We start from the raw sequence: 12,930 nt of genomic DNA on the forward strand, positions 1-12,930 counted from the left end.
ATAATTTGAATCCAACAAGGAATTGTTTATATCAATAGTACCTTTGCTTTTTCCAGACATCAACAGTGCAATTGCTCCTCCGTATCCCTCCCTTGTAATGTGCCCCTGGCGCTCTAGATAGGCATTACTCTCAGTACGGCAATTGGTAAAATTGCACTTATCAATCAGAACATGAAAGTCATCAGGTGATGAGTCCACATTAATGTAGACACCAGCACCATTTACTGCAATGTTGTTGTCAAAAACTGAAGAGAAAATGAACACATTTACTGAATACCTGTACATCGTGTTTCCCAGGAGACAAATTCCGGCACCATTTCCAACATGAATGTCTGTCTGTGTCAAAGTTGTGTAATTTAAATTCAAAAAATGACAAAATTCTATTGTCAACACGGCTGCATATGATGTAGGAGGCAAGTGTTGATCAAGACTAATTTTGACTCCAGCTGAATAACTAACATTTGATCCAATAAACCGACAATGAGATATTTCCACAAAGTCGTAACCATTTTGTACTTCAATCCCAATTCCTTCATTGTGACAAATCTGCTTGAATTTACGATCACCTTCCTGCTGTTATTCACAGACACAACAGAGAAAGTCGATAAACTGTTCACTTGTGCAAAGCATCCAGTAAATGTCAAGGTTGTGATCACGAGGCTGTCCAAACCATTAAAAACCAAGGCCGCACGAGCTGATTTTCCAGTGGACGTTATGTTCGTGAAATCTTTATCTTCACCCATCAAGGTCACGTTCATTTTGCTCTGAAATATGGCCACGCCCATCAATGTACCGTACTCCACGAAATGGAGAGTCGGTGAGAAGACGACGTAACAGTGCACATCAGTAGAGTCGTCCACATTAATCTTTCTCATGTCTTGAATCACGGACTTGAGACTGCTGCAAGTAGCCGTTCTGTTGCCGCAATAGGGCAGGGCAGGTGTGTCAATATGGACGTCAGGCGAAATGTAGTAACAACGCTTTACAACATCTGATACAATCAGTGGACAGACAAGAAATAATAAAAAAGAGCGGAACACAGTAATTAGTCACATGTCTTGTTTTACTGCAAAGCCTCGCATACCAGATGTCATAACAGAGCTCGCGCGCGGCTCTACACGCAGCTTGTACGAGGTCTTCGATTTTCGGCTTTTATTCGAGCTCAGCATTTTTTGAAAGTTGGCTTTTAATTAATTAAATGTGACAATGCGGTATGAATATTTACCAATTACCAATCTGGCAAGTATAATGTTTCTCAATAGACCTGGTAATGAAAAATTAGTTAATATTAAGTATGTTGAACTGACTGGAGGTCCAATAGAGCACTGAAAAAACCAATTAACACATTAAAGGCGCCAAGTACGCTCCTGAACTTACGGATTTCATCAAAATTTTGCTCAATGTCTAGATACACAACCCCTAGGGTCGGCCAAATTACAAGGGTCCGGGCCTAACGAGAATTAAAAGGCGTGGCCCTAAAATGCACTTATAAACGTGATTGCCTGCGTATTGACCATGCAAGTTGACTTGAAGACCCAAGTTCGTCATACAGCGTGCAACACTAGTATACTTCCACGGTGTAGGGATCAGAATGGTGTTTCTCAAATATGACCAACCTTTGAGTTAGACCAATAAAGTCTTTGATAAATATTTTATCTACCTAATCGTTTATGACCTAGACCGGAAGTAGGCCCCACTGACGAAATTACATTCTTTTAAAAGTGAGTCTTTCATGACCTGACCAGCCTGACCGACTTCTCCGTTTCTATACCAAGATATATTGGTAACTCTGACAGATCAAGAACGGTGCTCTAGACTATAGGTACGGTACCAGTTGCAGAAGTTGTGCTAGTGAAAAGCCAACCTTTTTATACAGATAAAGATAGGACAGTGAAACAGTGACAGTTTGTTTAATTAACTTAAACTGTCTTCAGCAACAATTTGTACACTCTACTGTCTTAGCTTGCATGTTTGAGAGGTTGTATTGCAGTCAGTCTTGTAACGTATTTGCAAGTTTTGAAATTATAATTAAGCTTATAACACATGTGCATCAATACACTCGTGAACAGAAATACAAGTAGATATAAGATACACGCACAACTGCAAATGTATTCAATCACTTTGTGGGTGTATATATTATATTATATGCTACTAGTCTTGCCGCCTTGTCACTTACAACATGCAACAATCATCATTACTACTCGAATAATGAGTATATGATGACCTTTGACTGCGCCGTTCATTCTCTTGGCGAAGCCTCTCTGCTTCTTCTCTAGCTCGTCTTGCTCTTTCTTCAGTAACCGCTGCTTCCCTACGAGCTATTCGTAACTGCCGTTGAGCTTTTGCCCGTTCTGCTTCTATCCTAGCTATTCTTTCTTCTGCAGCAGCCGTTTCTCCTTGATAACTCGAGATGCGCTTATTCACTTCAACTAACTCTGGTGGTTTGTAAACTTGTCCAGAAGAACGATACTTGCTAGTAGTGCTTCGCGTGACTTTGCGCTCGTCTCTTTTCCGTGTGGGCAAATCAATGGTGGGTTGTCGATGTGAATTACATTACTCACCATTGACATGACTTTGCGGCCTGGTTCGTCCTATTTCAAGGCAGCTGTGTCAGCAGAAACTAGAGCAGCCATTATGAATCCGTGAAAATTGGTTCGAATCAATGTCGTCACAGTACAGATTTGTGGAGTAAAAAGTAAATTGCAAATGATATCCAACGCATCAGCTTCTTCCTTTGTCATTCTGCCTTGGACCAAAAAGAAGACGCGGTTGAAGCCGCCTTTGTATTTGGAGCAGATTTTTGATAAAGCTTTTAGCACTTCTTCTTTTGGCAAGACAGTGTCTCCAATACCAATTGTATCGACTATGGTCACGTGATAGGTTTGTCTTCTCCACTCGATTTTAATCGCCTCTTCGTGAATGTCTTTGGTTTCGCTAGCCCCAGTTTCGCTCTCCCTAAGAAGTTGTTATTCCGGATCGTCACTGTCACAACCAGCGATGACATTGGCGCAGGTTGACTTTCCATTTCCCGTCCTACCGAGGAGTAAGACCGTGAATCGTTTCCTTGAAACGCTTTTTGACATCATTGACCAGTATACTAAAAGATCTTATCCAGCAGCGCCCTTTAATCTATCTGATGTTATTTAAAATACTTAAGTCGATTAACTGATTATTTGCGTAATGTGCTTCCGCACGCGAAATTTGGTTTTGTTTATATTTATACAGCAAATGCATCTAGCATACCTTTATCTTAAACTTGTTTTGCACGCCCTTTATTTAATATTCAAAGCTTGTGAAACAGAGGCGATTTGGTTAAACGCTGAGTGAGCAGCTATAGTATCTATCTGACAGCGACAACATGCAGTTTGTACACTGTGTGTGTGTGTGTGTGTGTGTGTGTGTGTGTGTGTGTGTGTGTGTGTGTGTGTGTGTGTGTGTATGGCAAGCATGCAATAGTCTGTCGCAACGCTTAGAACACAAACAACACACGTAATATTTCAAATACAAAATGTCATGTACAACGCTTGCAAGTGCATGCATTGTTTCTTACATAATTGTGCAGCTGAAGGTTATTGTATAAGGATCGGATCGTTGTGTGCGGACTTGAGCATTTGTTGCACGGAGCAGCTCAATTAGTTGGCTTTGACGTTCTGTGACCATAGCATTCATTTGACGGAGTACTTCAGTTTCTGCTCTAGCTGATCTTGCTCTTTCTTCGCTAACCGCTGCTTGGATTCGAGCTTTTACGAGTTCGTCTCGCTCCTTTTCCAAATCCTTCAACAACTTTTCTATTTTCTTTTCTGCATCAGCCTGTTCTTCCATGTAACGCGAGATCCGCTTATTTACATCATCTAGCTCCGGCGGCTTGTATACTTGGTCAGAGAGAGCAATTTTTGCTAGCAGCGTCTCTCGTGACTTGGCGCGTGCTTCTCGTCCGTATGGGTAAATCAACGGTGGGTTGTCGATGTGAATGACGCTCTTCACCATTGACGTGACTCTGCGGCCTGGTTCGTCTTGTTTCAAAGCAGTCATATCAGCAGAAACTCGCTCGGGCATCATGAATGTGGGAAAATTGGTTCTGACCACTGTCGTCCATTTGCAGATTTCTGCAGTAAAGAGAACTTTCCAAATAATATCCCACGTGTCGGCTTCTTCCTTTGTCAGTCTATCTTTAACTACAAAGAAGACAGCGTTCAATCCTTCCTTGCACGTATAACAAACTTTTGCTAGACGTTTCAGCACTTGCTCATGAGACAACGAGGTATCTCCGAGCCCAACTGTATCGACTATGGTCACGTCATAGGTTTCTCCTTCCCACTCGATTTTAATCATATCTTGGTGAATGTCTTTGGTTTTGCTAGCGGCTGTCTCGCTCTCTCTGAAGAGCTGTTGTTCGGGATCGTCACTGTCACAACCCGCGATGACATTGGCGCAGGTTGACTTCCCATTTCCAGTCCTACCGATCAGCACGACCGTGCGCCGGTTGTCCTGACTTTGCTGCTCGGCCATTGCCACAGACTGAAAGTGCTTACTCTAACGACTCCCTAAGAAAGCTATAATATATACATGTATTGTCTGGTTTGAAGACATAAATGCTAATTCGATTGGTTTAAGGTGTTAACAATTAACATTTGATCGTGTACTCTCACATAAATTATGATAATGTCTACTACATTGGCAATGTACACTCACATAAATTATGATAATGTATACTACATTAAACAATACGATGACAAAGTAGATGTGAACATACCAGAAAGAAGCATTAAAGCTAAAGTAAGTATTGTAATTAAATGGCACACATGCAGTAACCGTTAAGAGGTCTAATTCAACAAAACGAATAGTTATGTATAGTCTTCTAAACAAACCATATATGAAGCCACTATCTCCGCGTACACGTATTACATAAACAAGAATTAACGTCACATAAGAGTACAACTGCGAATACTGTTTACAACCCAATCTCCAGCAGCTCTCACGGCTGTCTCTACTATGTCTGTATCTTGCTTGTCTTCCGTTGCTTTTGCTCGCTTCATAAGAATCTCGTTCATCTCCCGTTCTAGTCGTAGTTCAACCTCAGCCGATCTCTCTTTTTCTTGTGCAAGCTGTAAGCGCAGCTGCACTCTCGTCTCTTCTAGCTGCTCACGTGCCTCGCTAATTTCTTTTCCATTTTCTCTAATCTACTGTCTGAAGCTTGTTTCTTCTCGACTTGCTCGGCAATGCGCTCGTTGACTTCATCCAGCTCCGGAGGTTTGTAAACAGCTTCGCAACCGGCGAGATGATTTACTAAAACGTCACGTGATTTGCTCTCGTTTCCATCCAACCTGGTTATTTTTGAGGTGGATTATCGACTTTATGACGTTTTCCATTATTCTGTTTACCGCACCTTTTTGAACTCTCAACTTATCGCAATCGTTCTTTACGACATCGGGATCTTTGAACTTTGCAAATCTTGTGCGAACGATGGTGGTGTGATTGATAACTTTAGGATTGAAGAGCACCTTCCAAATGATGTCCCACGCGTCTGCTTCTCTTTCAGTAAACCTTCCTTCGGTGGCGAAGAAGACAGCGTTGATTTCTTCTCGACATTCCTGGCAAGCAACAGCCAGACGGCGCAGTACGTCCTCGTGTTTCAGATCTGTGTCTCCCATTTCTATTGTGTCTGCGATTTTTATACGATACCGGCCAGTTGCTCTGTCGACGTCGATCGCGTGGGTGTCGATGAACTTCGTCTCGCTTACCGACTGGTCGCTCTCGGGAAAGAGAACGCTAGGAGCAAGAGTGTTGGCACACGCCGACTTTCAAGCACCCGTTCTACCAATAGACACAACTGTTTGCTCCATCAGCGCCCAGACTATGCAATGAAGAAAGCTTCTGGAACACTACAACAAGCAGCAGTAAAACAGTTACGTGGCCGACGTGCCCTGTGCTTGCTGCTGTGCAAAATGTATACGTTAGTCTCAACAGTTGACCACGCCCACTCTTGTGGTTCCCAAGTTGCATCATTTTCTATTTCGTGTGTTCTGTCTCATGTGGCTAAAAATATGTTTCATTGTTTTCTAACGATAAGATTCTTTGGTCAGCAGACACGGACAAACCAAAAGTCCGAAGAAATTTGCGTGATTTGCAAGAATTACATCTTTATCGTCATAACTCAAGCATGCAAGAGGAATTCCAACGCCAAATGTCAGACTATAGAACGCTGCTTTGTTTCTAGATTTTGTGATTTTACTATATTACGCAATTTTGTGCAGACGTCAAGTATTCGACTGTTTCGTAATCGGTATAGCGCTACTTCAATTAGTGGTTACTACTGTAGCTACGCAAAGTGTGGACTTACCGGTGCAACAAGAATCACGTGATATCAAAACAATCAAGAAGCAAAACGTGCCGCTCACGCCTAACGCTCGATGCTCAAGTTTATTATCAAGTCCTCGTTATGTACGCGCTGACGATGCCCCTTGCTGTATACTTTCCAATGACGCTCATACAGTGAGTCATCATCTGAACGATCTGACTCTCTAGAGACACGAATACATACAGTCTGAGTGAGTAGCGTTTTGCCCCTGGACTGTATATCTTAAGCGCTAGACTTGCTATCATCTTATAAACGCCTGCGACATCCCAGAAGGAGAACGTCCCTTCCTCAGTGCTCCTACAGCGTACGTTGCTGCTATGCTAACTCTATAGAACTTACTCAGACACTAAAGCTCTACTTAAGCCCATGGCTCAGAAGAATTACGTGGTTGACCAACCTGTTGCAACAAAAAAAGATTGTTTGCTTTGCAATTTTAGCTAAGCAGTTAAAACCACGCCTACTCAGAAGTCCTGGATCAACAACTGATTTCAATAGACTGTATGGTACTCTACTACTTGCCTTTCGACATGTTGGCGCTAACTCCTATAGTAAGAAACAGTTCCTGCACTAATTAGTTATAGGCTACCAGTTTATACACCTCAAATTTAAATTTACAAACAAATTTATTGTCAACTTAATTTCAACACATGCAATTGGCCCACAACCCTGATAGATCAACAAAGAACGTGTGTTAGACCTTTGTAGCTGTTAAAAAGGACTGTAAAACGGCGACACTTTGTTTAGACTGTCTCTAGCTATCTGATAATAACAACTTTAGTGGCGGATGCAGGATTGACTGAATGGTGACGGTGATAACGTTTATTTTAATATGATGTCACTATGAATGGATTTCTTGTGTAAACGTAGGAAAGGTTTTATATACAGACGTAGAGATCATCTATTCAAAATCAGTAACTTCACTGCTAGAAATACATTGGTATCATAATCACAGAAAATGATCATGTGAAACAAGTTTGGGAATACTAAACGTTTTAAGTCTAATTCTAGGAATACATGACGCTAATTCTTAAAACGATTGTCGGCTGCCAAGTCAGATACCAGCATTCTTCTGAAATGCTTTACACCAAACCCATACAGAACAGACTGCAGGTTGACTTTCCATTTTCCGTCATACCGAGGAGTAAGACCGATTTCTTGAAACACATTTTGACATCGTCGACCGGTACAATGAAAGAGCGTATGCCAGCAACGCCCTTTAATCTATCTGATGTTATTTAAAATACTTAATTCTATTATCTGATTATTTGCGTAATTTGCTTCCGCACGCGAAATTTGGTTTTGTTTATATTTATACAGCAAATGCATCTAGCATATCTTTATTTTGAACTTGTTCATCTAATCTTCAAAACTTGTGAGAAACAGAGGCGATTTGGTTTGAGCAGCTATAGTATCTGTCTGACAATGATTAACATACAGTTTGTACTTTACTTGCAATTGTACTTTAGTGACTAGTATACATATATATTTGTATATAAATCAAGCATGCAATAGTCTGTTGCAACGCTTATAATACAAACAAAACAAGTAATCTTTCAAATACAAAATGTCATGTACAACGCATGCAAGTGCATGCATTGTCTCTTACAATATTGTGCAAGGTCCAGATGTATGACCAGCTTGTTGTTCTTTGAACACAGCATTCATTTGACGGAGCATGTCAGCTTCGGCTCTAGCTGATCTTGCTTTTTCTTCGCTAACCGCTGCTTGAATTCGAGCTTTTTCTAATTCGTCTCGTTCCTTTGCGTAATCCTCCATCAGCTTTTCTATTTTCTTTTCTGCATCAGACTGCTCTTCCATGTAACCCGAGATCTGCTTATTCACATTATCTAGCTCCGGCGGCTTGTATACTTGGTCAGAGAGAGCAATTTTTGCTATCAGCGTCTCTCGTGACTTGGCGCGTGCTTCTCGTCCGTGTGGGTAAATTAACGGTGGGTTGTCGATGTGAATGACGCTCTTCACCATTGACATGACTCTGCGGCCTGGTTCGTCTTGTTTCAGAGCAGCTTCATCAGCAGAAACTCGCTCGGGTATCATGAATGCGGGAAAATTGGTTCTGATCAGTGTCGTCCATTTGCAGATTTCTGCAGTAAAGAGAACTTTCCAAATAATATCCCACGTGTCGGCTTCTTCCTTTGTCAGTCTGCCTTTGACTACAAAGAAGACAGCGTTCAATCCTTCCTTGCACGTATGACAAACGGTCGCTAGACGTTTCAGCACTAGCTCTTCAGACAACGAGGTATCTCCGAGCCCAATTGTATCGACTATGTTCAAATCGTATGTTTTATCCTTCCACGTAACGCTCGTCGTCTCCTTGTGAATGTCCTTCGTTTCACTAACGGCAGTATCGCTCTCTCTGAAGAGCTGTTGTTCGGGATCGTCACTGTAACAACCCGCAACGACATTGGCACAGGTCGACTTTCCATTACCCGTCCTACCTATGAGTAAGACCGTGCGCCGGTTGCCTGAATCGTTCTGTGCCTTCTCTTCCATTGACGTAGATTGAAAACGCTTACAGAGCAACTCCCTATAAAAGCTGTCTGATGATATCTATACATTCTAAATGGTAATTTATTGGTGGAATGTGCATAATTAGCATGAGATTGTCTGTTTTCATATACATTACAATAATGCTTTTGACCATTGACAGAAACGATGACAAAAATCTACTACAACATACTAAAAAGAGCAATGCATAGTTTCGTATCTTAGTAGGCATGCAAAACGGTAAAGAAGCATCTTGGTCTAAGTTTTAAAATAGCATGTAGCTTATTAAATTATAGGCTCTGTTTAATCAGACCTAACAACTATCTACACATGTAGGTACGACTATTGTAAAGACAATCAAGCTCACATAAGATTACAACTTTGAATTTTGTCTGCAACCCTATCTCCAGCACGACTGTCCCTACTATGTCTTTATCTTGCTTCTATTTCGGTGCTCTTGCTCGCTTCATTAGGAGCTTGGTTACTTCTCGTTCTAGTCGTTCTAGATAAGCGGTTAGACTAGCAAACGTTCTGCCAAAGAACCAAGAAGAGTCGTCGTTCCATGCTGTTCACCAAGATGTCGCCGCAAACACGGCAGACGACTCTTTTTCGTTCGTGAGATATTATGGCATTTACAAATGTTATGTTTGCAAAATCACGGTATCTTTCCATGTCATTATTGAACTAGGTAAAACGATTCTACGCTGTTGGACTATTTACCATTGCTTTTGATAAATATTTCCGAAATCATTTTAGTATCGATTTGGCTTAGCGCTTTCTGGTCTGGAAGTTCGAGGCCAGAATCTGGGCTGCATAGTATGTGAGACTAACTTCTGAAACAGGGGCTATATCGTGCAGTTGTGCAGCTATATACTATAGCAACTCGTATACTAGATTTTGTACTTTAGAGACTGCAATCTATTTGTAGTGCGACCATCTAGTTGTTGTAATGCATAAATTATCATTAACAATACACGTACATCAATACACACGCATAGTCTCTCTAATGCATGCATATAAATGCCAGTGCATCGTGCTTTACTGTATGATACAACGTTTTTTGCGAGGTATGCCTCGTTTTTGAAGCACTGCATTCATTTCGCGGAGCGTGTCAGCTTCAGCTCTAGCTGATCTTGCCTTCTTTTCGCTAACCGCTGCTTGAATGCGAGCTTTCTCTAATTCGTTTCGTTCCTTTGCGTAATCCACCTTCAGCTTTTCTATTCTGTTGTCTGCTTCAGACTGTATTTCCATGTGAGTCGAGATGCGCTCATTTACTTGATCTAACTCTACCGGTTTGTAAACTTGGTCAGAGAGAGCAATTTTGCTATCAGCGTATCTCGTGACTTGGCGCGTGTTTCTGTGCGTATGGGTAAATTAACGATGGGTTGTCAATGTGCAGTACTTTCTTCACTATTGACGTGACTCTGTCGCCTGGTTCGTCTTTTTTCAGAGCAGCCATATCAGCAGAAACTCTCTCAGGTTTCATGAATGCGGAAAAATTGGTTCGGATCACTGTCGTCCAGTTACAGATACCTGGAGTGAAAATAACTTTCCAAAATGATATCCCATGCGTCAGCTTCTACTTTTGTCAGTCTATCTTTGACTATAAAAAAGACAGCATTCAATCCTTCCTTGCACGTATGACAAACTTTTGCTAGACGTTTCAGCACTTGCTCTTCAGACAATGAGGTATCTCCGAGTCCAGTTGTGTCAACTATGTTCAAATCATATACGGTTTTATTCCACGTGACACGTACTATCTTCTGAATAATGTCTTTCGTTTCACTAGCGGCTGTATCGCTCTCTCTGAAGAGCTGTTGCTCGGGATCGTCACTGTTACAACCCGCAATGACATTGGCGCAGGTTGACTTCCCATTTCCAGTCCTACCGATCAGCACGACCGTACGCCGGTTGTCCTGACTTTGCTGCTCGGCCATTGCCACAGACTGAAAGTGCTTACTCTAACGACTCCCTAAGAAAGCTATAATATATACATATATTGTCTGGTTTGAAGACATAAATGCTAATTCTATTGGTATAAGGTGTTAATAATTAACATTTGATCGTGTACGCTCACATAAATTATGATAATGTCTACTACATTGACAATGTACTCTCACATAAATTATGATAATGTATACTACATTAAACAATACGATGACAAAGTAGATGTGAACATACCAGAAAGAAGCATTAAAGGTAAGGTAGTTATTGTAATTAAATGGCACACATGCAGTAACCGTTAAGAGATCTAATTCAACAAATCGAATAGTTATGTATAGTCTTCTAAACAAACCATATATGAAGCCACTATCTCCGCGTACACGTATTACATAAACAAGAATTAACGTCACATAAGAGTACAACTGCAAATACTGTTTACAACCCAATCTCCAGCAGCTCTCACGGCTGTCCCTACTATGTCTGTATCTTGCTTGTCTTCCGGTGCTTTTGCTCGCTTCATAAGAATCTCGTTCATCTCCCGTTCTAGTCGTAGTTTAACCTCAGCCGATCTCTCTTTTTCTTGTGCAAGCTGTAAGCGCAGCTGCACTCTCGTCTCTTCTAACTGCTCACGTGCCTCGCTAATTTCTTTTCCATTTTCTCTAATCTACTGTCTGAAGCTTGTTTCTTCTCGACTTGCTCGGCAATGCGCTCGTTGACTTCATCCAGCTCCGGAGGTTTGTAAACAGCTTCACAACCGGCGAGATGATTTACTAAAACGTCACGTGATTTGCTCTCGTTTCCATCCAACCTAGTTATTCTTGATGTGGATTATCGACGTGGATGATCCTTTTGATGTGTTCAATTATTCTGCTTCCCACACCTTTTTGAATTCTCAACTTATCGCAATCGTACTTTATGGCGTCGGAATCTCTGAACTTTGGAAATCTTGTGCGAACGATGGTGGTGTGCTCGATAACTTTAGGATTGAAGAGCATCTTCCAAATGATGTCTCACGCGTCTGCTTCTTCTTGAGTAAATCTTCCTCCGGTGACGAAGAAGACAGCGTTGATTCCTTCCCGACATTCGTAGCAAGCAACAGCCAGACGGCGGAGTACGTCCTCGTGTTTCAGATCTGTGTCTCCGATTCCTATTGTGTCAACGACTTTGATGCGATACCGGCCTTTTGCTCCATCGACGTCGACCGTGCGGGTGTCGATAAACTTCGTCTCGCTTACAGACTGGTCGCTCTCGAGAAAGAGAACGTCAGAAGCAAGAGTATTGGCACACGCCGATATTCCGGCACCCGTTCTACCAATAAACACGACTGTTCGCTCTATCAGCGCCATGCGCATCCAGACTATACGAAGAGAACACTACACACAAGCAGCAGTAAACTATACCATGTGGCCGACGTGCCCTGCGCATGCAGCCGTGCACAGTGTGGTCTCAACAGTTGATCACGCCTACTCTTGTTTACTGGGTACCAAGTTGCATAACTTTCTATTCGTGTGTTCGGTTTCATGTGGCTAAAAATATGTTCCATTGTTTCTAATGATAACATACTTTGGTCACGAGACACTGACAAACAAACAAAGATTCCGAAAACATTTGCGTTGATGTGCAAGGATTACATCTTTTTCGTCATGACTCATGCAATTCCAACGCCAATTGTCAGACTAGAGAACGCTGCTTTGTTTCTAGGTTTCGTGTTTTTACTATATTACGCGATGTTGTGCAGGCGTCAAGTATTTCGACTGCTTCGTAATTGGTAAAGCTACTCTTAGTGGTGACTAGCTATAAAGTGTGGACTTACCAGGTGCAAGAATCACGTGATATCAAAACAATCAAGAAGCAAAACGTGCCGCTCACGCCTAACGCTCATTGCTCAAATTTGTGGAGCAACAATTTTGCATCTAGACGTCTGAGCTACTGTATAGATTTATCAAGACCTCATTATGTCTACGCGCTGACGATGCCACTAGATGTATACTTCCCAATGACGCTCATACAGTGAGTCATCATCTGAACGATCTGACTCTATACACGAATACATGCAGTGTGCAGCGTTTTGCCCCTGGACTGTAGATCTTAAGCGCTAAACTTACCATCATCTCAAAATAAAT

At 41.7% G+C, this 12,930-nt stretch overlaps 4 protein-coding genes across 4 annotated transcripts; all 4 read right to left on the reverse strand.

The window, feature by feature from the left end:
• Positions 1 to 3,450: 3,450 nt before the first annotated feature.
• On the reverse strand, positions 3,451 to 6,152 carry LOC134183640 (uncharacterized). The gene has a single exon (XM_062651223.1). It carries the CDS (start codon positions 4,507 to 4,509, stop codon positions 3,547 to 3,549), a length of 963 nt encoding a protein of 320 aa, XP_062507207.1. The 5' UTR covers positions 4,510 to 6,152; the 3' UTR covers positions 3,451 to 3,546.
• Positions 6,153 to 7,850: 1,698 nt separating this feature from the next.
• LOC134183476 (uncharacterized) lies at positions 7,851 to 8,875 on the reverse strand. The gene has a single exon (XM_062651026.1). It carries the CDS (start codon positions 8,867 to 8,869, stop codon positions 7,961 to 7,963), a length of 909 nt encoding a protein of 302 aa, XP_062507010.1. The 5' UTR covers positions 8,870 to 8,875; the 3' UTR covers positions 7,851 to 7,960.
• A 1,026-nt stretch (positions 8,876 to 9,901) lies between these two features.
• On the reverse strand, positions 9,902 to 10,800 carry LOC134183631 (uncharacterized). The gene is made up of 2 exons (XM_062651215.1): positions 10,397 to 10,800; positions 9,902 to 10,220 (listed from the first exon to the last, which is right to left on the reverse strand). The coding sequence occupies exons 1-2, from the start codon at positions 10,798 to 10,800 to the stop codon at positions 9,902 to 9,904; spliced, it is 723 nt and encodes a 240-aa protein (XP_062507199.1).
• Positions 10,801 to 11,098: 298 nt separating this feature from the next.
• On the reverse strand, positions 11,099 to 12,255 carry LOC134183435 (uncharacterized). The gene has a single exon (XM_062650969.1). The coding sequence runs from the start codon at positions 12,157 to 12,159 to the stop codon at positions 11,818 to 11,820; it is 342 nt and encodes a 113-aa protein (XP_062506953.1). The 5' UTR covers positions 12,160 to 12,255; the 3' UTR covers positions 11,099 to 11,817.
• Positions 12,256 to 12,930: the final 675 nt, after the last annotated feature.

The sequence above is a fragment of the Corticium candelabrum genome, chromosome 8 (assembly GCF_963422355.1).
Source record: "Corticium candelabrum chromosome 8, ooCorCand1.1, whole genome shotgun sequence".
NCBI classification, from domain to species: Eukaryota; Metazoa; Porifera; class Homoscleromorpha; order Homosclerophorida; family Plakinidae; genus Corticium; species Corticium candelabrum.